General features: G+C 37.8%; 1 protein-coding gene across 2 annotated transcripts in view; it reads left to right on the top strand.

The window, feature by feature from the left end:
• The window catches only part of dst (dystonin), a 130,676-nt gene that overhangs the window by 88,430 nt on the left and 20,179 nt on the right, over window positions 1–22,067 (top strand). For both annotated transcript variants that reach the window (XM_038296257.1, XM_038296256.1), the window contains 27 exons: window positions 28–184; window positions 644–770; window positions 947–997; window positions 2,230–2,465; window positions 2,582–2,711; window positions 2,931–3,130; window positions 3,222–3,720; window positions 3,989–5,460; window positions 12,421–12,582; window positions 12,708–12,878; window positions 13,121–13,287; window positions 14,230–14,389; window positions 14,611–14,937; window positions 15,083–15,167; window positions 15,811–16,052; window positions 16,147–16,353; window positions 16,431–16,550; window positions 17,093–17,200; window positions 17,289–17,507; window positions 17,587–17,790; window positions 18,635–18,866; window positions 19,738–19,964; window positions 20,060–20,182; window positions 20,294–20,395; window positions 20,839–20,940; window positions 21,256–21,429; window positions 21,888–22,043. In XM_038296257.1, coding sequence (XP_038152185.1) covers window positions 28–184; window positions 644–770; window positions 947–997; window positions 2,230–2,465; window positions 2,582–2,711; window positions 2,931–3,130; window positions 3,222–3,720; window positions 3,989–5,460; window positions 12,421–12,582; window positions 12,708–12,878; window positions 13,121–13,287; window positions 14,230–14,389; window positions 14,611–14,937; window positions 15,083–15,167; window positions 15,811–16,052; window positions 16,147–16,353; window positions 16,431–16,550; window positions 17,093–17,200; window positions 17,289–17,507; window positions 17,587–17,790; window positions 18,635–18,866; window positions 19,738–19,964; window positions 20,060–20,182; window positions 20,294–20,395; window positions 20,839–20,940; window positions 21,256–21,429; window positions 21,888–22,043 — 6,160 coding nt within the window. The remainder of the gene's footprint in view (window positions 1–27; window positions 185–643; window positions 771–946; window positions 998–2,229; window positions 2,466–2,581; window positions 2,712–2,930; window positions 3,131–3,221; window positions 3,721–3,988; window positions 5,461–12,420; window positions 12,583–12,707; window positions 12,879–13,120; window positions 13,288–14,229; window positions 14,390–14,610; window positions 14,938–15,082; window positions 15,168–15,810; window positions 16,053–16,146; window positions 16,354–16,430; window positions 16,551–17,092; window positions 17,201–17,288; window positions 17,508–17,586; window positions 17,791–18,634; window positions 18,867–19,737; window positions 19,965–20,059; window positions 20,183–20,293; window positions 20,396–20,838; window positions 20,941–21,255; window positions 21,430–21,887; window positions 22,044–22,067) is intronic.

Below are 22,067 nucleotides of genomic sequence, written 5' to 3'. Positions count from 1 at the left end.
TACCTAATTTTCCTTTGCGTATTACAGAGAAGAAGAGCTATCATCCTGTCAGGACCAGCTGGGAGAATTCAGTTCTGCAGTCTGCATGCTTACCAAGTGGCTGGAAGAGACCAATGAAAAAGTACCTGCTGCTAAGTCAAGCAGCAGTGAGCAAAATCTGGAGAAAGACCTGCAGATACTCACTGTAAGTCTGGGATACATAAATACATACATACATAAATACATATATAGCTTATAGGAAAAGTAATGATATTCCTGCCATACATATTTTTTTACCTAACTCCACCTAAAAAGCAGAAACAGAAGTCAAATGTTACAAAGTCCCTTCTGACACAAGATTATGAACAGTATGTTGCAATAAAATTAATTTCAAGAGATATTACTCTTATCCTCCTTAGCCTCCCATTAATCCCATCTTGGTTTCTCTGCCAGGTAATGACAGATGAACCATGAGTGTTAACATAGAGCAGAACAAGGAGTGAAACAGTGTTATCTAACTATTAAGTTGTTTTCAGCATAATACTTCCAAGAATTCTTCATTTAAAACAAAACTAAAACATTAAAGCAAGTGCTACACTATATACCTTTTGTATATCTTTAGTGTCCATCTTTTGATTCTTAAATGTTTTAATGATTCCATTAGGAGCTGCTGGATGAATGGAAATCTAAAGACTCTGCAGTCAAAGATCTTAACAGTAAAGGCTCAACATTGTGCAGCCTGATTATCTCTCTCACGTCTTCTGCCAAGTCGAAGACCCCTATGAAGTCAGGTAAACATCCTAACCTTCCCATGTGTTTGAGTTATGCAGGACAGCAGGCATGGTGTTTGGGTTTACCCTTGTTGTTTGATGAAACTAACTGTTTGAGGTTGTGTAAGAACTTTTACTGACATAAACTGGCTGTCATGGTTTTGGTTTTCATCTTCTGTCTTTTGTCTTTGCATCAGCTCTAACTAATGGTGGTGGTCCAGCAGGCCATACCTACCTAACCAATAAAGGTAACCAAGTGTGGGTGTGGATGCTGAGAAAAGAACACTGTTTGTGATAAGCTGTGATATTTCTTAGTTGAAAGTGATGTGGCTATGGTGTAGGCCTAGATCATAGTACACCTCTCCTACTAACCTATTGCAAAAATGTAGTGGTTTTATTGTACATGAACATACATTTCAGATATAAATGTATAATATGCTATGATTAATTGTGTTAAAAAAAAAAAAAAGCAGAAACAGATTTTTCAATTGTATATTCAGGACATTTCCCTTATTCCAGGTTATTCAGCTTTTACTTCATTAACTTTCCAAAAACATCTGCTTTATGGTGCAAATAAAGCACATTTTTTCACTCTTCCCAGAGTAACATAGCAACTAGCAAGCTCTTCAGGTGATCTATTCAGGTAGTCAGGCAGCAGATGGCTGCTGAACAAACAACCAGCATGTACCTTTCCAACAGGATTCATAGAATGCCTCTACTTTAGTTTTCTTCCCACTGCTGTTCATGATTTTTTCTTGACAAGAAATATTTCCATTTAGAAGGATTGGTCTTTCCTATACTCAAGAGAAAGATATAATTGCTTTCCTTCAGTTTTCTGGCCAGCGGTACAAGGCAACAGATGGGAAACAGGTGTTAAGTGACTCTAAGGGGCAATAGATTATTTTTCCTACCTATATCAGTGGCTCTGTGTATAATAATTTTACATTAATAAAGTCCTCTGACAAAATATTGAGCTTATGACTGTCAATTACAGGGATACAGTTATCTAGAGATATTTTTTTAAGATAAATAAATTTCTTGCTACTCCGCAGACAGTGAGTTTTTTCATATGGTACATTAATTTTTTTCAGAAATTCTCTTTTAAGCCCACTAAGTCTGTGCCTTTTGTATTGTACCATTTTTTACATGCTCCTTGTCCCTTATCTATGAAATGTTATTTTAAATGCAGTAAATGCTACAGCAAACCCACATCCATTTTTATTACTGCAAAATATAGCACTGGCTGTATTTCTTTACAACAGAAATCTTAAGATCAATTCAGACACAATACAGTTTGCATGATCAGATATCAGTTGACTGAAATTGTAAATGTACAATTTAACCTGCACTTAATATACTTATAGAATCATACAGCTGATCTATTATAATGGCCTCTAACTATATGGATAGAAAATTTTAAACCATCATAAAAGAAAACTACAGAGGAGTGTTTGTAAAAACTGTATTGTAATGTCCTCAGAGCTGATGGGGATCCAGCAGAACATGTCGTTTGTCACTGAGGGATACACAAACCTTGGAGACACATTGAAGAACCGCATGGAGCAGCTGAGTGATGTGTTGCAAGAGGTAAAAGAAACCCAAAAGGAGACAGAGGAGATGATGACATGGCTGAAGGACATGAAGAATACTGCCACATCCTGGAATGCTGCAGCTGCTGAAAAGGATTCTGTAAAAATACAGCTTGAACAGCAAAAGGTAAAGATGAGTTTCAACTGGACAAATAAGCCATTGAATAAAAATAACAGCCACCTTCTTGCATTTGAGAGAGATGGGGGTTATTTAGCATTGATCCATTTTTTTGACTTGTGCAGACATTTGAAGATGACATGAAGAGGAAACAGGAGCAGCTCCAGAAACTAAGAGAGAAACTTCAGGGCTTGATCTCAGCTAATCCAAGCTCCCCCGAAGCAGCAAAATGGAAGAAGATGCTATCAGAAATAGGTCTGCACCTTATGCAATGTGATGATATGAGATTGACAAAAGATTAGAATTCTTGTTGTATGAAAGCTGCAGCATGTGTTAGAATGTGGCTTTATCTGATTTTGTTTATTTGTAGTACTAAGACATGTGCAGCAGGAGAGTACAACAATGTGGCAGAGGTTAGATAGAGGTGTTTGTGCTGACTAATCCTGAATGGTGATGTTCTGGCTTTTTTACTAGATGCTGCATGGATGGAAATTAGCGGCTCTGTGGAAGAGAGGAAGCAGAACCTGGAACAATCTAATAAGAATCTAGAAATCTTCCAGACCACAGACCAGCAGCTCAGCCAGTGGCTCTCAGAGAAGGAACTGATGTTGGGTGTTCTTGGACCTCTCTCTATCGATCCCAACATGCTCAAAATGCAGAAGCAACAAGTTCAGGTTTGCAAATTAAATTTTTTTTGACTATTAGACATCTGGTAAGGATGATCATCTTGACAGATTTTTTTTTTTCTTAATCCATATAATCCAGATTCTGCAAAATGAGTTTAAGAGCCGTAAACCTCACTATGAAAAACTTGAAGAAGCAGCCTCTAACATCCTCAGCTCATCAGGTGACACAGAGCCCTCAAGTGGTAAGATGGTGAGGGAAAAACTTAATGCCATCTCCCAAAAGTGGCAGGGCCTCACTGGACAGCTGGAGCAGCGGGATTGTCTCATCGACCAAGCAATGATAAAGACTAATGAGTTTCAGGAGTTGCTGAGGGGTCTCAGCAGCACTGCCACTGAGCTAGAAGAACAGCTCACCAACCATCACAGCAGCAGCACACAGCCTGACGCTGTGAAGAAGCAGCTAGAAGACGTACAAAACATCTCTGCTCAGCTGAGAGAGGAGAGAAAGAAGCTGAAACAAGCTGAGGCTGTCAATGCAGAGCTGTCAGTGTTGGTGACTGAGGACTATCTTAAAGCTGACCTGGTTAAGCAGCTTGAAAGTGTCAGCAAGCCATTTAAACGGCTGGAGGACAAAGCAGGTTCGTAACTTTTTCTAAGGGTGTCTTTTGTAGATTTGCACCCACACAGTTGACTGTTGACCTAAGAAGGCAAATGCACACTCTTTTTTTCTAATAAAAAAAAACAACTGCACACCTAAGCAATTACAACTAGCACTAGCCACAACAACACATTTTTGTATGGAATGTAGTTTACTGAAGGAGAAGATACAAAGTAACATCGTGTCATTTTGGACTCTCAAAGATAAGCTTTACTGCATTCTACCATTCTTATGTTTTTGTTTTACAGCTAAACTGATTGAACAGCTTAACTCCACCTTTGCAAGCTCTCAACAATTCCATCAAACCTCCAAAGATTTCCAATCTTGGCTGGCCGAGAAGCTCCAGGACCAGGAAAAGTCTCTGCCCATCTCTGCCAAAGTGGACATTCTGCAGCAAACATTGGAGGAACATGTTATGTACCAGAAGTCGCTCAAAGAACACGAACAGGCTTACAATACAATCACTGGGGAAGGAGAGATGTTACTGCAGAATACTGATGGTGTAGAGAAGCTGGCACTACAAGGGCAGCTCAGTACTTTGTCTTCCAACTGGGAGGAAGTAAAGAAGAGCTCTGCAGAGAAGGTGGACAAACTGCAAGCTGCCCTGCAGAAATCTCAGAAGTTTCAGGAGAATGTAGAGAAGCTGAGTTCCTGGATTCAGGATTGTGAAGCCAATGACAGCCGTATCAAAGTCAACGTTGATCCTGTTGCTATCGAGGGCGCAATTTCTCAGGTAAAAGCTCTCCAGAAGGATGTAGACAAACACAGAGGACTGTTGGAGCAGCTCAACGCAAGTGCCGAAAGCCTTTTGGAGGTGGTCAACACAGACACTGAAGCTATCAAAGAAGAGAAAGATCACATTGGTACAAGACTAGACCAATTAGCAGAAGGACTACAGGTCAAAAGGGAACACCTCGAAAAAATCTCCCATACTGTTAAAGAATTTAATGATGCCTACAAGGAAGCAAAGGGTCAACTTGAGGGAGCTAAGAAGCAGGTTGATTCCTTTAAATCAAAAGGGGTTGAGGCACAAAGCAACAAGTACCTAACAAACTTAAAAGCCCAACATAAAGGTTTAGAGGGAGTTCAGAACCAAGTGGAGCACATGAAGACCTTAGCAAAGGATCTTGTAGTAGATGTCCCGGATGCTGAGGGAGTGACTGACCTCCTTCTCCAGGTGGATAACATAGAAAAAGACTACAGCAACCTAAACACAAAGCTGGAGGAAGCATGTCAAGAGCTGGAGAGTAAACTGCAGGGTATCGGACAGTTCCAAACCAGCATTCGTGAGATGTTTACCAGTTTCACAGAACTGGATGATGAGCTTGACAGCATGCCTCCTGTGGATTTAGACTTGGCCATCCTTAGAGGGCAGCAGCAGAGCATTCAGAGTTTCATGTCTAAGCTACAGGAGCTAATGGCCAGCACAAACTACGCTGGGGAAAGTTGTAAGAAAATGCTGAAGGAGTCTGAGGCTTCCCCTGAACTGTTGGGCCTGAAGAGAGATCTGGATGCTCTGAGCAAACAGTGTAACAAACTCATGGATCGATCCAAGGGGAGAGAGGTCCAGGTGCAGAGTACTCTTAACAAGCTGGAGGAGCTGTATGATAAAGTGCATCAGGTGGAAGATAAACTACTCAGAGCTGTGGACAGGGAAGCATCCCAGGAGGCGGTCGGCTCTGAGACAGATGTGATCAACCAACAGCTGAATGCTTTAAAGGTATGTTCCTAAAAAACAAGCTAGATTATTGCATTTTTTTAAGTTATGGTTACTGGTAGTTGTTATTAGAAAAAACCTCTGTCCTATTTTTGTTGGGTTTTTTTTCTTTCTCTTTAGATAAAAAAAACTGAACTTATAATATGCCATCACTTTTTTTTAGTGTAACGCTTGAAGATGTACTACCAGCATTGTTATGACCAAGTCTTATGGATGAAAATACTATTAGTTTTAGTCATAATTAAATTATTTCATATGCAAAAGTTTTAGTCAATTTCTAGACTGATTTAGATTTTTTCCATATCTTCTCTATCTATGTCTTAATTGAATCTACCATAAATGTAAATACAAAGAAAATACAAAAAAGTATGAGTAATATATAAAAAAAACAAAAAACAAAAAAAACATATAGATCATAATGTGTTTCAACTCATCAATTTCGCTAAAAACTTGTTTTTCCTCAGCTGATGAAAGGCCCAAAATAACTATATTTAGCACAAAAAACTAATATTTTTCTATGTTACATGCTGATACAGCAGAAGAGACTGCTATGGAGGAGACAGCAATGTGCTGCACTTCTTCTGTTACCATGACAAATACTCCTCTTTGATGATATGCTTCCCCCTGGCCACCATTATAACAGCAAACACGCAAACAACCAGATTTTTTCCAAGCAGATATGCTAAAAATCTGAGACAGCTTCAGTTGGGTACAGGTGGTCCAAAATGGGGACGGTCCCTGCAAATCGAAACGTACGAAATAACGTACCGACAAAACATAAACAAGGCAGTAAACATTGCTTAACATTAAAGTTGCTGTTGATCCATGAATCACTGTGTTTTTAACAGCAACACACAAAACAAATGAACTAATGTTACACCAAAAGATTTCCTACATAGTAAGCAGAAATATCATTGATTTTGTTTGTCCAATGAATCATTATCAAAATTTTGTCTTCATCTCAACTATGGAAAACTTTTTTAGACATCTAAGAGCAATGTTTATATTGTTACTGTCGTGCAAAAATCTTATTCAACTAGCTGTTTCATTTTCATCATAGACAAAAACTACAATGCTTAGATTACAATGTTTTTTAGAACGGATGCTAGTCTAAAATTGGTGACCCATTTGAAATAAAGTTCAAAAATCTACACAAAACTCATTTGGGAAAAATCACTTATTTTGTTGTCGGGATCTATAATTTTACATGATCAGATTTCAGTTTCATCTGTATGCAAAATTTTACTTAAATTAACTTTAGGTATGATTTGATGCTAAAAGACCATGCTATGTTACTGTACTAGCACATCGTAGCTAGTGCATTGATCTCAATTAATCTTAAACTGTAAGATAAAGAAATTTGTTTTTGAGTTTTATATTAATCATCTACCTTAAAATATGCCAAAAGAGAAATTTGCAAATTTCTCATAAGCATCAAGAAGCATCCTAGTTATTGTCACAAACAAGCTCCTCACTAAGTAGGCTTTTTGCATACATAGCAGTCCTCTGAGGGGCCTTAAGGGATGCCCCTCTCAGGGCATCTGGTACAAACAAAAGCCCTGCGTTCCATATGTAATGATGACGGCCAATGGGACAGGCGATCACAGGCAGGTGGCTCATCCAGCAGGGCGTCAGTTTGCTCCTTTCACAGCTGCCTTCTGACCTCTATTTAGTTAGAGATATTTTGAATCTTTATTATATATTTGTATACAGATATTTTTCGGGGTCCTAAATAAAATAATAGTGGTTCAATTAGTGATTTTTTTTTCATTACATAGACATAGCAGTATCATGACAGCTATTTATAGATAAAGGCAAAAAAACAAAACAATTGTCTTCTGTAACTTAACTGATAACAATAAATGTTTAACCACAACAGGCTAAAATCCCTTAATTTACAGTATTGGATAACATCACACTAAAACACTGTAAACAGCAGGCTTAAGCTTAAGCAGGCTTTTTTTTAAGTCCCTAAATTTTAGTGTCCTGTGCCTTATCTTAACCTCTTTGTCGTTTGCCTGGATTAAAATCCTTTTTTTTTTTTTTGGTTTTGTTACAACTACTAATAAAGTGTTTGATTTAGATTGTTACTTAGCAGCAGTGGCATTGCAACAAAACTTTGACCTTTCACTTTACTGGGTTGAGAGGTCATATGGCTTCAGCTGCAAGTGGATGGTCCTGATTGTTGATGAGAGAACACAAGGAAACATTACTGAACCATCATCTTTGTTTACAGAATTAGGACAAGCCTTAAAAAACAGCCAGGGATAAAGGAAAAAACTCAACTGACAGAATTTGGATTTGTATCTCTGTTCTGTGCTTTGTTACCATGTTAGGTCAAGTTTTAAAAGAGGCACCATGTGTTTATTTAGTTTCATAACTTTGTAAGAGCTTAGAAGACCTGGCGTATGTATGTCTTCATGTGTATAAACGTCAGTTATAGTGACTCAACTTCTGCCGGTGTGTGTGCTTGTCTTCTCTTACTCTTCAGACATTACATCAGCATCTACTGTAATTTAAAAGGAATTTCTTCCCCCTGAATCATAGTTTTACATCAAGTACCCAATTTTGATGATAGAAAGAAAAAAAGTGTCATTGAAAGCGTATATTGTTCCATGTTGTATGGATCATGACACATTTTCCTCTAAGTAAAACCTTGAAACCGCAGCAGACCTGTTGGTATATGAGCAGAGATGCATCATCCTTCCTGTACTGTAGGTGATCACTTTAGATTTTCCACTTGAAAAATACTTTTTTTGTTTTCTGTGCAGATTTAGAATTCTGTATCACAAGAGGGCGTTTTTTACCCAGATTGAGAGATCGTCGCATACAGTTTAATTACTTTGCTTAAGCATACTTATATCATAAAGTTGATTTGTATAGCAGAAGTCAAAGACACCATAATTTAGTAAAATATTGAAAAGTGAAAGTTGAGGCTTTAATTGAAAAAAAAAAAACACTGAACTGCTAAATAAAAAACAGATTGCTAAAATATGATAAAAGTTAATTGGTATGATTAATTTTGGGAATGCTTCCATATATAGTAATGTAGATGTAAGTTAGCCAGGAATTGTTTCTTCTTTAAATCAAAATATGCCATATTTCTTTTTTTTTTTTTTTTTTTTTTCTGTTTTTAGTTCTAGTTAGATATGATATGCAGTTGACTAATGATAAACAAGGCATCCCTTTCTGCATCGACAACAATTTCTTCAAACGGATCATATTTTTGTCCATGCAAAAAGTTAGAGAAACAGGAAAGGCAACCTAAAAAGTTGTGTACAGTTGTTATTTACTCTGGTTTAAATAAAGTAAGAATCCAGATTCTTATTTTAATCCTTATTTAATCCTTTTTTCTCTTAGCATTTGTATCTAATACTTTTCTAGATACCAATGCATATCTATCCTTGGACAAGGGCCACATTCTCCTTGCCCCTCCTTTCATATTTGACTGGGAAGTAAGGGGAGCATCTTTCCCTAACCACACTGTTATAGTGTAGATATCAGCAAAAAATGTATTTTATTTTTTCCTCTTCTGTCAACATTGGTTGACTGGGTATAAAAGCGAAATTGCACACTTGGCAGAGATTTTGGTGTTAAATTACTTCAGACCTGTGCCTCCCTCAGCATTCCAAAGCAATTAAGAATATCTACAGGGTCCACGGCAACTGCAGAGCAAAGAGAGAGTAAAGGGAAAGCGTGTCTCTGTTTGAGCATATTGTGATGTCATCAGTAAGAGGTGGTTTTGTGTGTGTGTGAAGGTTCTTCGTACTGCTTCCCCTCCCAATTCCCTCAGTCGCTGAAAGAAAAGATATGGAAAGTGAGTGACGGTGTCAGGATGCAGAGGATGGCTTAGAAGTGAAGTCATATGGACCGAGGAGAAAAGAGAGAGAATTACAATAAGGGGGGAGAGGGGTCACATGTCCACCAATCAACATGTACCGGAGCGGCTCGGAGCACAAATGGAGTTGTGGCAGATGTGGTCTGAATAATGAGCGGGGGCGGGGCATGAAACCTTCTGTCAGGAGGGTGCCTTTCAGTTCGAGGGGAGCGATGTGAGAAGAAGGGCAGGCTTTTTTTTTGTTTATCCGGGAGTACCAGTTCCCCTCAGAGCTGCTTGTATTTACAAGCAGAGCCTTCTGGATTCTGGATTTGTTTATGGATATTTTTTTTCACATTTTTCATTTGTTTATTTGGATACTATAAAGATTTGATTGGGATAAAGAAGCTCTTTGAATCAGAGGAACACACAATAACTTTTGACTAAAGCCTGAAGGAATATTAAAGGAATGGGCAGGACTCCTGATTTGGAATATATAGATTTACAAGAATTGTTCTATGCAAATTTTCATCTGGTTTGGCTTGTTTCTATTTCTGGAAGTTTTTTTTTTTTAATGGATATTACCTCAAGAGAAATTTTTAATTGTAGTTAAAAAGAAAAAACAAAGAACAAGAGGAAATACTGAGTTTGTATTTCATGACCTCTTATTTAGGTGGCCACAAATTTTATGGTGCACTCAGTTGCTGCTAATTTTTATTGAAGTTGCTGCTCATTGTTTATTAAAGTGGGGTGTAGTGTACATTAAAGGATTTCCTAAAATTTTGAAGCTCTGAGCAATAACAATTGCCCCAGCAATGGGCAAACCGCTGAGCAGACCTGATTGCCTCAGACAAAACCCTTCCTGTGTTGGGAAGGGGGGGGAGGAGGACCTAAACATTGATGACTGCTATGTTCCTCAGAGATCCATATATGACACTGTGCGGCTCAACGAGCAGATAGACTCTGGATCTAAGGGAAGCCTCTCTTCCAGGCACTTTGCTGGAACTTTACCCTACACTCACCGCACCTTGGATCTTAGTAGCCTCTGTGGGAATGGAGGTCTCTCCACTTCTAGCTCATTTGAACTTCGAACTAGGAAGCCTACAGTTCTGGATGAGAGAGCGGTCTTTGACCGGCTGAAGCTAAATGGAAACATGACAAGTGACACAGTGCTTTCCAAGTCACGCCTTCACGGAGGAGAAAAGAAGGATCATCCTCATCACCGTAGGTCATGGAGGACTTTCACTCCTAATAATTTGGCTGAGTTTGGGAGCCGAAGCGGGACACTGTCTCTTGGCACCGGGGAGAGGCCTGGCTTTACTGGTGACAGGAAGGGAAAAAGTATGACCAGCTCGCTTACGTCTGAAGAGGACTCTGGCCTTTACAGTCCCTCTGTAGAGAGGGACCGACGATCACATAGATCCCACAAAAGAACAGGCCCTGGTACAAGAAGCTTCTCATCCTCAGAGGCAATGCATACCTCCGGGGATCTGAAAACAGGGCGTTCACTCAGCTCAGGGCAGGAAGACTTTCCTTTCTCTCCTGTAAGGGACAGACAGTCTCTCTATCACAGCAGCAGCATGATTCAGGAACCAAGACCTAAAGAATCTGTTGTGGTAAACCTTAATGAAAAGGACAGTCAGAGCCACGGAGAGCATAAATATGCCACAGGGAGGTCATCTTTGGGGTCAGCTTCCAGAACTCAAAATGGTACCTGTGGCTGGCGTTCCAGGACTTTAAGAGATTATGATGAGCTAAGCACTGCGGAGCTGCTGGAAGATGTATCACCTCAGGATGAGTGTGAGCTCCTTAGTGTGGTTGTGACACATCCTGAGACGTATGGAAATTCTGTAGTTTCACCCGCAGGCAACTGCCAGACAACAGACCCATGTGCTCTTCAACCGCAAGAGGCATCCAAGTACAACATGGAGGAGCTGGAAGAGTTCCTGCAGTCACTGGAGGCCTGTCTGCCTAAAGGTTTACAGACATTCAAACATGCAGGGGAGCAGGAGATTGAGGCTTTACTGAACGCCATTGCTACATGCACAGATCTTGAACCCTTTGGTGTTTTCCCCCCACAGGTGCCCAAAAAGATTGTGTTTCTTCATATCTAAGTTTTGTTCTTATCAGCTTGTCCAGCACAGACTTCAGTTAAGGATCTGTCTATTTAAACATGTTTGTGTCCGGCTGCCTGGATTCATACATATCTGATTACACGATGGGTCAAATAGGGTCTTTCCCAGCAGTCCAACCTGGATATGAGCCACAGCTGTGGTTTAATTGCTAAATCTCCTTTGCTAAATCATTTAGCAGCCTCTAGTTCCAGAATTAGAGTTAATTGTTTTGACTAGATTTATACCTCATGTGATGATGCTGTAATCATGTATTTTAGACTAGATAAAATCAGTTTTAGTCATTTGTTTAGCAGCAACTCTTTTGAGTACATTTTCTTTATCTTAATTATATATAGGAATTTTATTGATTTGCTCTAGGTGATTCATAATCATAGGTGATTATAGTAAAACTGTGAATATTTTCATTTGCTGTATAGCAGTGGCACTTAACACAGACATTTTGGTTTATTAATAAATGATAATAATAATAATAATAATAGGAAAAATAGGATTTTATATAATAAGAAACAAATATGTAAGCTAAAATATTTCGTCTGTTTCAAAATTATGTTATTTCCCATAATTCAGGATGTTCTTTTATTTAAATTAAATGTTTATTTAGCACATTTATTGTTTGTACACCTGAATTTGGTCTTTTTAAACTTCTTTCACAAAAACAGTGAAATAAGGAAAATGTCTGTAGTAAAATGTTATTCCTTATCTATGTTGATAAATTAGGGGGGGGAAATCTAATTTTAATAACTAGAGTTATATAATTAATTCTGGAAAAGTATTTGAAAAAAGAAAACCAGCTATTGTGAAAAAGCTGAGTCGAATCTTATAATCGATATAAACCTAAATTACTTGTGAAACATCATTAACTATTTTTTGCTTTGTAAAAATTTTTGAGGTAAAGTCTAAATTTTGTCTTTTATTAACACAAGTTTTAATTATTACAAAAAGTCTAATCATTTTGTGAAAGCTTTTATTTTGAAATAAGCATTCAGTTTAATATGTTCACTTTATCTTTAGACTTTCCAGAAAGAAGATATTGATCCATTGCAGACGCAACTCCATGACATCAACTTACTTGGGCAGGGCCTCATTCAGAATGCAGCTAAAGGCTCCACTAACAAAAAAATTGAGGATGACTTGGACGCCATCAACTCCAAGTGGAATACTCTTAATAAAAAGGTTATTTCAGTTATTACTTTATGACATCATTACTTAATAACAGTGTTTTGGATATTTGTTAAAATGGATAACAATTGTCATTACTCGAGAAAGTGACACATCTGTATGTTATGACATACCTACAGGTCGCTGAACGTTCAGCACAATTGCATGAAGCTTTACTACACTGTGGAAGATTTCAGGATGCTCTTGAGTCCCTCCTTAGCTGGTTGACCGATACAGAAGAGCTTATGGCCACGCAGAGGCCTCCTTCTGCTGAGTTCAAAGTGGTGAAGGCACAGATACAAGAGCAGAGAGTAAGTAAATACCATTTCCATAGGGTACATGCATGAACACAAAAGCAATCTGTTCTAGTCTTAACACTTTGACGCTTTAAACAAATGCCTAACGTTTGCTTTCCCACTTAACTGACACCATTATTAATCACAAACAGGTGACACAAAGCTTTTTGTGTAATGAACATCTAATTTGTGACTATAAGATTTAGTGGTTTTCTTATTGCTCTTAATAACTCACTTGCTTTGTTTGTTGCTGACAGCTCTTACAGAGACTGCTGAATGACCGAAAGCCAACTGTGGAGCTCATAAAGAATGAGGGAGGAAAGGTTGCAGAACTGGCTGAGGCTGCAGACAAGGAGAAGATCACAAAAGAGATTGAATGCTTGGGACAGAGGTGGGACAATCTGCTCAAGAAAGCTGAAAGCAGGTCTGTATATACCCATGTATGTTATACATGTGCATTCAAATCATAATACCCTACAATTAATTTTTTTTTTCAAATTTTGTAATTGACAACCAGAATCTTATCATATTTCTAACATGAGAAAACTGCTTTGTACATTTTGTTTGAGTCATACCAGCTTTGCAAACTTCAGACAGTGAAATCATTCTTTTTAGAGAAGCTCAAGCTCAGTGCTATTGGATTGAAAGTATATTAAACATATTATAGGGGGCCATTTTGAAACTTTGTTCTAAAACCCAGAGGTCCTGCAACTTTTAGATGCCACATACCCTCATCATAGGGTGGATTTTCCCTTTGCAGTCTTGGTAAGTAAAGGGAAACAGTTTTAAAAGATGGAGGAGATTCTTGAGGACTGGAGCCCACTGGAAACACCTCATCTAAATTACTCCAATATAGCACTGGCTGCTAATTTCAGGGCCATTTCACTAAAACACACATACATCCATGTCAGCAGGTTCAATTTTGATCTTTTTTATACAGAGCAGTTTTCACCCATGTTTGATTGTGTCCACGGACTACAAATAAGACTTTTTATAGATTTCCTTATGATACAGATTTGCAGACTGAACAGTTAATGGTCCTATCAGCACATTCTTCCAATGCAATTTTGCATTACATTGTGCAGGCTTTTCATATTAATCCCAATAAAATACTTTGCCATTTGTATTTTAACGTGTAATATGTGAAAAGATTGAAGGTTTTTCAGATAATTCGTTTCCAGTTCATGATAAATGTGAAAACTCAGCTAGTTTGAGGCTTACATTTTTGTTTTTGATATTCCTCATTCAGAGCTCTCTTCTTAGCCCACTAAGAAGTGATTGGCAAAACTTGAATTTTAGTGACATTAGAGGTATTTTGAATGTGCAAATATATATCTGTCTAAATATATTTAAATGCATATGGCAGGCAAAAGCAACTGGAGAGCATCTTAGGGGTCACTCAGCAGTTTCATGAGACTTTGGAGCCACTCAACAAGTGGCTTGCCGCCACAGAAAAACATTTGGCCAGCTGTGAGCCAATTGGCACTGAGACATCCAAGTTGGAGGATCAAATCGCACAGCATAAGGTAAGTTTATTGTTTTTTTGTTTTTTTTAATCATCAACAAACCATTTTTTATTATTTTTTTTTAGTTTGTTTTTTATTCAGTAAAATAAATTTTGCTTGTTTTATTCTAAGTTTATCATCATCAGCCATTTTCATTTTTGTTCATTGTTATTTTTATGTTTTTGTGTTGTTATTTTTTGTTTGTTTGTTTTTTTTTCCATTTTCCATTCACCACTGGTTAGAGCCTGGAAGAGGAGATTATGGGTCACAGTAAAGACCTGCTTCAGGCTGTCAGTCTGGGTCAGATGCTTAAAACTGCAAGCTCTGTGGAAGAGAAGGAGTTTGTTCAGTCTAGACTGGACACCACTCAAGCCAGTTACATAGAGCTCCAGGAGAGATGCAGGAGGAAAGCTGACATGCTGCATCAAGCTCTGGCCAATGCCCAGTTGTTTGGAGAGGATGAAGTGGCTCTTATGAACTGGCTCAGTGAGGTGCACTCCAAGCTGAAGGAAGTGTCCGTCCAGGATCACAAATCTGATGTTCTTGAAAAGCAGTTGGCCGAACAGCGGGTATACTCTCCTCTCCAGAACAACCATTACATTTTCTTTCAAATCACATCATCTTTCAGCTTTAATTATTGTTTTTTTTTTACCCTTTGTTGTTTGTAAGATGCATTTGAACTCCTCATTGACTCTCTGAGATCTTCCTATTCAGATACTGCAGGGTGATATTGAGCTAAGGAAGAAGAATGTTGACCAAGCTATCTCAAATGGAATGGAGCTTCTGAAGCAAACAACGGGTATATTACTCTCTTACAACTATAGGCTTTGTGGGCTATTATTTTAGCTACATGCATTTAAAGAAACTTCTCATATGCATGTTATAACATGCTCTATGTATTAATGATTTCATGATCAGAAGAAGGGGATGGCTCTAAATGATTGTTCCCCTGTTGTAAAGATGTTCTCCATTTTTTTAAATTACCAATAAATGTTTAAACGTGTATGCATTTATGCAGTAGGTCGGGAACAATTCTATCTTCCGAAGTTTTTGGTATTTAACAAAGTACCCAATGACAATATTTTTACCCCCCTGCTATTATTCCTTTCTAGAACAAGACATTACGTTCTGATCCCGGCTTTTATCCTCTCTCGGGTTATATTTATTCTAAAAGGGAAAGAGCTTATCTAATTACATGTTCCTAAATCCAGATCAGTATATACATGTAAAGTATTTAAGAATGTGTCAATGAATATTTGTTTAAAAAGGATACACCCATACATCTCTGTTACTCATATAGAATATTTTTAGCAGGAGTCCAAAAAAATGTATTCGGTTGAGGTTATTGGGCTTTTATTTTTTTCCTTAGCTATCGATAGCCTCTATTACCCTATTTGACAAATGAGTAAAGTAGTGTTTCTGTTTTCCTTTCCTACGTCTAGGTGATGAGGTGGTTATCATCCAAGGCAAGCTGGATGGAATAAAATCAAAGTATGCTGAAATTAACTCTATGAGTGAAAATGTTTTGAAGACACTGCAGGGGGTTTTGAGTCTCTCCAACAAACTGCAACACCACCATAAAGACTTAAACACCTGGTTAGAGAAAGCTGAGGCTGAGCTAAAGATCTTTGCTGACCAGGAGCCAGTGGGCGACCAGCTGATTCATTCCCAAAACAAACAGAAAGTAAGAACTTTTGATCAAACTCAAAAGAAACACTTAACAAAAAGTGTCATTTAAGTAATTTTCTATTTAATGTTTGTGATGTAATGTTATCCAGGACTTATTGAAGGAGACCAAAGACAAGAAGCCTGTCTTAGACAAACTAAATGAACTAAGCAGTTCACTCCTAGACTTGATCCCTTGGCACACTAGAGAGAGTTTTGATAAGCTGGTGACTGACGATAATGAGCGCTATAGAGTTGTTTGTGAGACCATCACTCAGCAGGTGGACAAGATCAACGCTGACATCCTTAAATCTCAGCAGGTAAATCAGATTGGTTATTACATGAGTGCTTTTTCTTTTGCCGTTGTTTGTTCTCATTTAATATCTTTCTTTACCAGTTTGAAAAGGCTGCAGACACCGAGCTCTCCTGGCTGTCCAATGCTGAGGGGAAGCTGCTGTCAATGTGTGAGATCAGGCTGGAGCACGACCAAACTACAGCTCAGCTCCAAGCACAGAAGGTTAGTGCATAGCAATTATGGGTGGGCATTTATCCCATCGTTCATACTTATAAAGAAATACCTAGTCATTGATAAAATTTTTAGTTTATTGTCTATGTGAAAATTAGAAAAATGGTTGAATTACGAATTTTTATTCATAATATTTTTCTCCCAGTTTTTTGTTTAAAAAAAAACTTTTTTTAACATTGGGGCTTTACCAAATTTGCAGAATTTGATGAAATGCGATTACTATGTTTAGTGATATAAATAACACATCTTAATGTAAATGGTGTTATAAAGAAATCCATTTGAATTTTTAATTATTTTTTTCAGAGCAGTATTTGTAATTGTTGGCTCTACAATTATTCAGTTACCTAAGAATGACTTCTTTGTGTTTTTATTGTCAGTTTTATTATTATCATGATAGTATCTCAAAATATTGTGTTAACAATTTAAGGCCACAACGTCCAGCCCTAATAGTAATGTATTTATTGAACAAAAACATCCACTAAACTTAAGCTATTATGTGACATAAAACAATATTTATTGGAATTATTTTGTAGATTTTCTCCATGGACATCATGAAACACAAAGATGTTGTAGATGAGATTGTAAAAACTGGGAAAGCCATCATGAACAGCAAAAACCCTGAAGAGAGAGAAGCCCTGAAGGTGATTTTTTTTTTTTTTTTTTGACACAGTTGTTGTAATATTTTTAGCACAAAAAGCTACAGGTTTTGTTGTTGTTGCTTTTAACCAGGAAAAGATCCAGACTCTCCTGGAGAAGTACAGTACTGTTAGCCAGCTGAATTCAGAGCGCTGTCTCCAGCTGGAGCGAGCACAGTCTCTGGCTGGGCAGTTCTGGGAGACCTATGAAGAAATGTGGCCATGGTTGCAGGAAACCTTAAGCACCTTCAGCCAGCTTCCCCCTCCTGCTATTGAATATGAAACACTAAGACAACAACAAGAGGAGCTCAGGGTAAGCAGCCAACATGCGTTATAAGACTTGCATTGAAAAGAAAAGGGCCATATAAATGAATATCTGACATCTCCCTCAGCAAATGAGAGAACTGATTGCTGAGCACAAGCCTCACATCGACAAGATGAACAAAACAGGTCCCCAGTTGCTTGAACTGAGCCCAGTGGAAGGAGCTCCCATTAGAGAGAAATATACGTCAGCAGACCAACTGTACACCAAACTCAAGGCTGATGTTAAGGAGAGAGCTGCCAGTTTGGATGAAGCCATTTCCAAATCCACCCAGGTGAGCATCACATACATTTTGGCCTCCATGCGTTTGTTTTGGGACCTTAATGTATTTGCTTTTGTGACATCGTTAGTATTTTTTTTTTGTCAAACAAGCAACATATGAAGTTGTTGTTTTTAACCTTTTTTCTTTTATGTAATGATAGTAATATTAATGCCAACAGCTTTAAGCAGATTGCATTTTTTCCCTATAATCTGCTTTACACAGACAGCTTTGGTCATTCATAATTTAAAGCTAAATGCCGCTCTGTATATTTATGTGATTTACATAAATATTCATAAATTTAGAGGGACGTTTCTTTGCATGCATGCATAATGCATCATTTAGACATGGCTCACCAGTTTGGACCGATAGAGACACTATATCCAAAAGCAAACTATTTTAGAGGGAGATCCTACTTTTCCCCACTGGTTAAAAATTAGAAAACTGCTTTTATTTCAATGCCTTGAAACAATGAGGTGGATGTACTTAAAAATCACTGTTGTGACCTGCATATGGTTACGTCTAGAGGTGAAGCATTGACATCTTTTTCTCAAATAGATTTAAATGGGTTACATATAAAAGACCCATTATATTCAAACACAGAACAATGAGAATTAAGGCTTTTTAATCCACTTTGGAAATTGGATATTTTATAATGTTTTTTATCTCCTAAATGTTACACATAGTTTTTGCAAACTGTGACCACTGTATCAATAGATTAGTATACAAATATTCAACCAACAGATTTTTCTAGCTAAAACATAATAAACTGTCTTTTTTTTAATGCTTTGTTAAAAAAGTTAATAAATAAATCAACCTCATACTACAGCTAATGAGTTTCTTTCTTATTTTGCATTAGTTCCATGATAAGATTGATCCAATGCTGGAGTCGCTTGAGCGAATTGCTGAACGCCTGCGCCAGCCTCCGTCCATCTCAGTAGAGGTAGACAAGATCAAGGAGCAGATTACTGAAAACAAAGCTGTTACTGTGGATCTGGAGAAACTGCAGCCGGCCTATGAGACGCTGAGGCAACGAGGTGAAGAGATGATTGCTCGATCCGAAGGACCAGACAAGGACTTATCTGCCAAAGGTATTGGGTGTGCCGTATCGCTAAGTCTGTGTTTAAGTTTGAATTTTGTTGTAATATTTGAATATATTGAGCATTGAGTTTATCACAAATAGAGACAAGCTTCCCTTTGCTGCACCCTGCTCAGCCTTCCTGTTGCTGGCTTAAAATCCTGCTCTCTCTTTTTTTCTCACAGCATGAATAAACAAAACGCATGCCTCTACGTATCATATACATATATTTTTAAGAGCCAAAAAGCAAAAAAATAGAAAATACAAAAAATATGTATGATTCATAGTTGTAGTTTATAATTTATGTCATTTTTATTTCATGTAATTGTGTATTTCATTGTTCTAAGAAAAAGAATATTCATATAAAAAATGTTTGATGACTCTCCCTTAGAGTGATGAAACTGAGAACATGCAGCACCAGTTTAGGCAGAGCTGTGCAAGGCTTGGGAGCATAAACTTTTCTTACTGTGCTATTTTATAAGTAAAGACACCAACACTTTAAGAACTTGTCATGTCGTGCGCGTGAAGAAATTACTGTGTCCACAGCTCTAACTGGTATTTGTGGAAACAATGCATTTTTGCATTTTTTGCATTTCATTATGGTGTGATCAGGGAGTGGAAAAAGATTGGCTTCATATGTTCCATCCAAACAAATTTAGATAAATTTCTTACTTTAGTCACTAGAAATTTTTTTTGTTGCATCTCTAAGTTGTTGTGAATGTGCTATAACTAAAAATAAGTTGATTTTTTCTTAAAAAAAAAAAGATAAAATTGTAAAAAAAAAAAAAAGAAGGATAGCAAAGTGGAAAGAAAAAAATAAACCGTTAAAATCCTTTATGTTCTATTTATCATGTTTGTGACACTCTTAATTGTTTCTCCTTTAGCCGTCCAAGACAAGCTGGACCACATGGTGTTCTTGTGGAACGACATCCAAGCCTTGCTAGAGGAGCGAGAGGCTAAGCTGCTTGATGTGATGGATCTGGCAGACAAGTTCTGGTGTGACCACTGCGCTCTCATTGTCACAATCAAAGACAGCCAAGACCTGCTGAGGGAGCAGGAGGAGCCTGGAGTGGACCCCTCAATCGTCAAGCAGCAGCAGGAATTTGTGGAGGTGGAAAAAAAATGACAGAACTTCTGAATTAGTCCATAGATAATAAAACAAATAAGGATTTTAGTAAATGAGACCATGCCTGATATATTTTACAGGGATTCAAAGAGGAAATCGATGGGCTGCAGGAAGAATTAGATGTGGTACGGAACCAGGGAGCAGAACTTATGACAGCTTGTGGGGAACCAGACAAGCCTGTCATAAAGAAAAGTGTGGATGAGGTAATGGATAAGATTTCCCCTATTTAAGTGCAAAAGTTTAACCCAGTTAAACCATAAAGCATTTGTGTAACCCGAGGTATCTAATCATTCTGTTTTACTGTATGTTTCTAGGTGAATTCAGCATGGGAGCATCTCAACAAGTCCTGGAAAGAAAGAGTAGAGAGACTGGAAGAGGCCATGCAGGCGGCTGTCCAGTTTCAAGATGGTCTTCAGGTATGAACACATTTCTTTTTTTTATTTTTTTATTTTACCTTTTGGTAGTTATTTCTTTTGACTTGTATATCTGTGAAAGCTAAATCCGAACAGCAGGGCAGATGTTTTTAAGATCAAACAACTGATTTGAGTGATACAACATTTTACGAGAGGACTCGTAACTTAGAAACAATAAACACCAACCACAGGGTTGCTTTTTTGGTTCAGCTTTTACTACAGTATGAAGTTCTTATAAAATCTTTAAAAAGTCAGCTGCTTTAATTTTGTCGAGTTCAGTTTGTGAGTTACTTTAATTTCATTGTAAATGTTCACCTATTTACAAGCTGTGCATGAGAGCAGGAGCTTTTCCTGCATGAAATGAGAAGAACATGGCGGTAACATGACTCTGTGTGAACTAAGCTTTGTTTTGTGACGTGAACAATAGTTTCCTACTTTGTACACAGGGTATGTTTGACTGGGTGGATATTCTGGAGAACAAACTGGATTCAATGTCCCCTGTAGGCACAGACTTGGAGACGGTCAAACAGCAAATCGTAGAACTTAAGGTACTAGTGATGATTCTTTGTGAAACTGAATGATAACAGATTTACAACCGATTCTCTTCTTTCCTGTTCCCTGAATAATTTTTTTTAAAGCAGATTTTTTTAAACACCAGACCTATTCATATCTGCTGTGTAAATTTTTAAGCACCAATTCACTACCTGAACTTCTTTTTCCTCTAAAAGAAAGGTTTCCAATGCACCTTTGATGTGCAATAACGCAAACACTCTCCTAAGCAAACGGCTCTGCTTTTCTCTGCCTGTCTTTGAGCTTGTGTTGACTGATTGGTTGACTTGGTTTCATGCTGCTCCTTTTGTCAGGAGTTCAAAGGAGAAGCCTACCAGCTCCAGATCGAGATGGAGCGCCTGAACCACCAGGCTGGCCTCCTACTGAAGAAGGTGACAGAGGAGGCTGATCGCTGTGCAATCAAGGAGCCGATGTCTGAGCTCAGAATGCTTTGGGAGAACCTGGACGAAAAGATCATCAGCCGACAGGTCAGGGCAGGGAAACGACCTAGAGAGGAAAACTCAACTGCACCCCTTCAAGATATAGACTTTTATGATTAATAATAATAAAAAAATACTATTCTTTTAAAATAATGTAGACATTTTAATAATTTATCTTGCATTGAAGTTGCTTAAAAAAATTCCCAAACTAAATAGACTGTTCTACTTACAACCGATTTTATATTAAACTTTACCTGTTCCTTTATCCTTTGTAGGTTTTTAAAGTATATTAGTAAAAGAAATGCTGAAATAAAATATTTGTTTTATCATACCTTTAGTATTTAACCTCTGTTAACCTCTTTGATCATTATAGGAATTACTTGCTCAAGTTCTTTGAAGTATCAAAGCTAAAACAAAAGCTCCACTGGACTGTTAAATATTCCATGTTTATGTGAAGTGTTTGTGCTGAATGCTAAATTTAATGGGTCAATCTGTCATTAATCCAGCACAAACTTGAGGGGGGGCTGCTGGCACTGGGCCAATTCCAGCATGCTCTGGATGAGCTGCTGGCCTGGATGAGCCACACAGAAGAACTGCTCAATGAACAACGAAAAGCTGCAGGAGACCCCAAAGCCATCGAGATAGAGCTCGCCAAGCATCATGTAGGAACAAATCTACCTTTAATC

Source organism: Cyprinodon tularosa, unplaced genomic scaffold (genome assembly GCF_016077235.1).
Source record: "Cyprinodon tularosa strain WSP-4 unplaced genomic scaffold, ASM1607723v1 ctg37, whole genome shotgun sequence".
NCBI lineage: Eukaryota > Metazoa > Chordata > Actinopteri > Cyprinodontiformes > Cyprinodontidae > Cyprinodon > Cyprinodon tularosa.
Note: the sequence above shows the minus strand (reverse complement) of the source record. Positions and strands in the feature narration are given on the sequence as shown.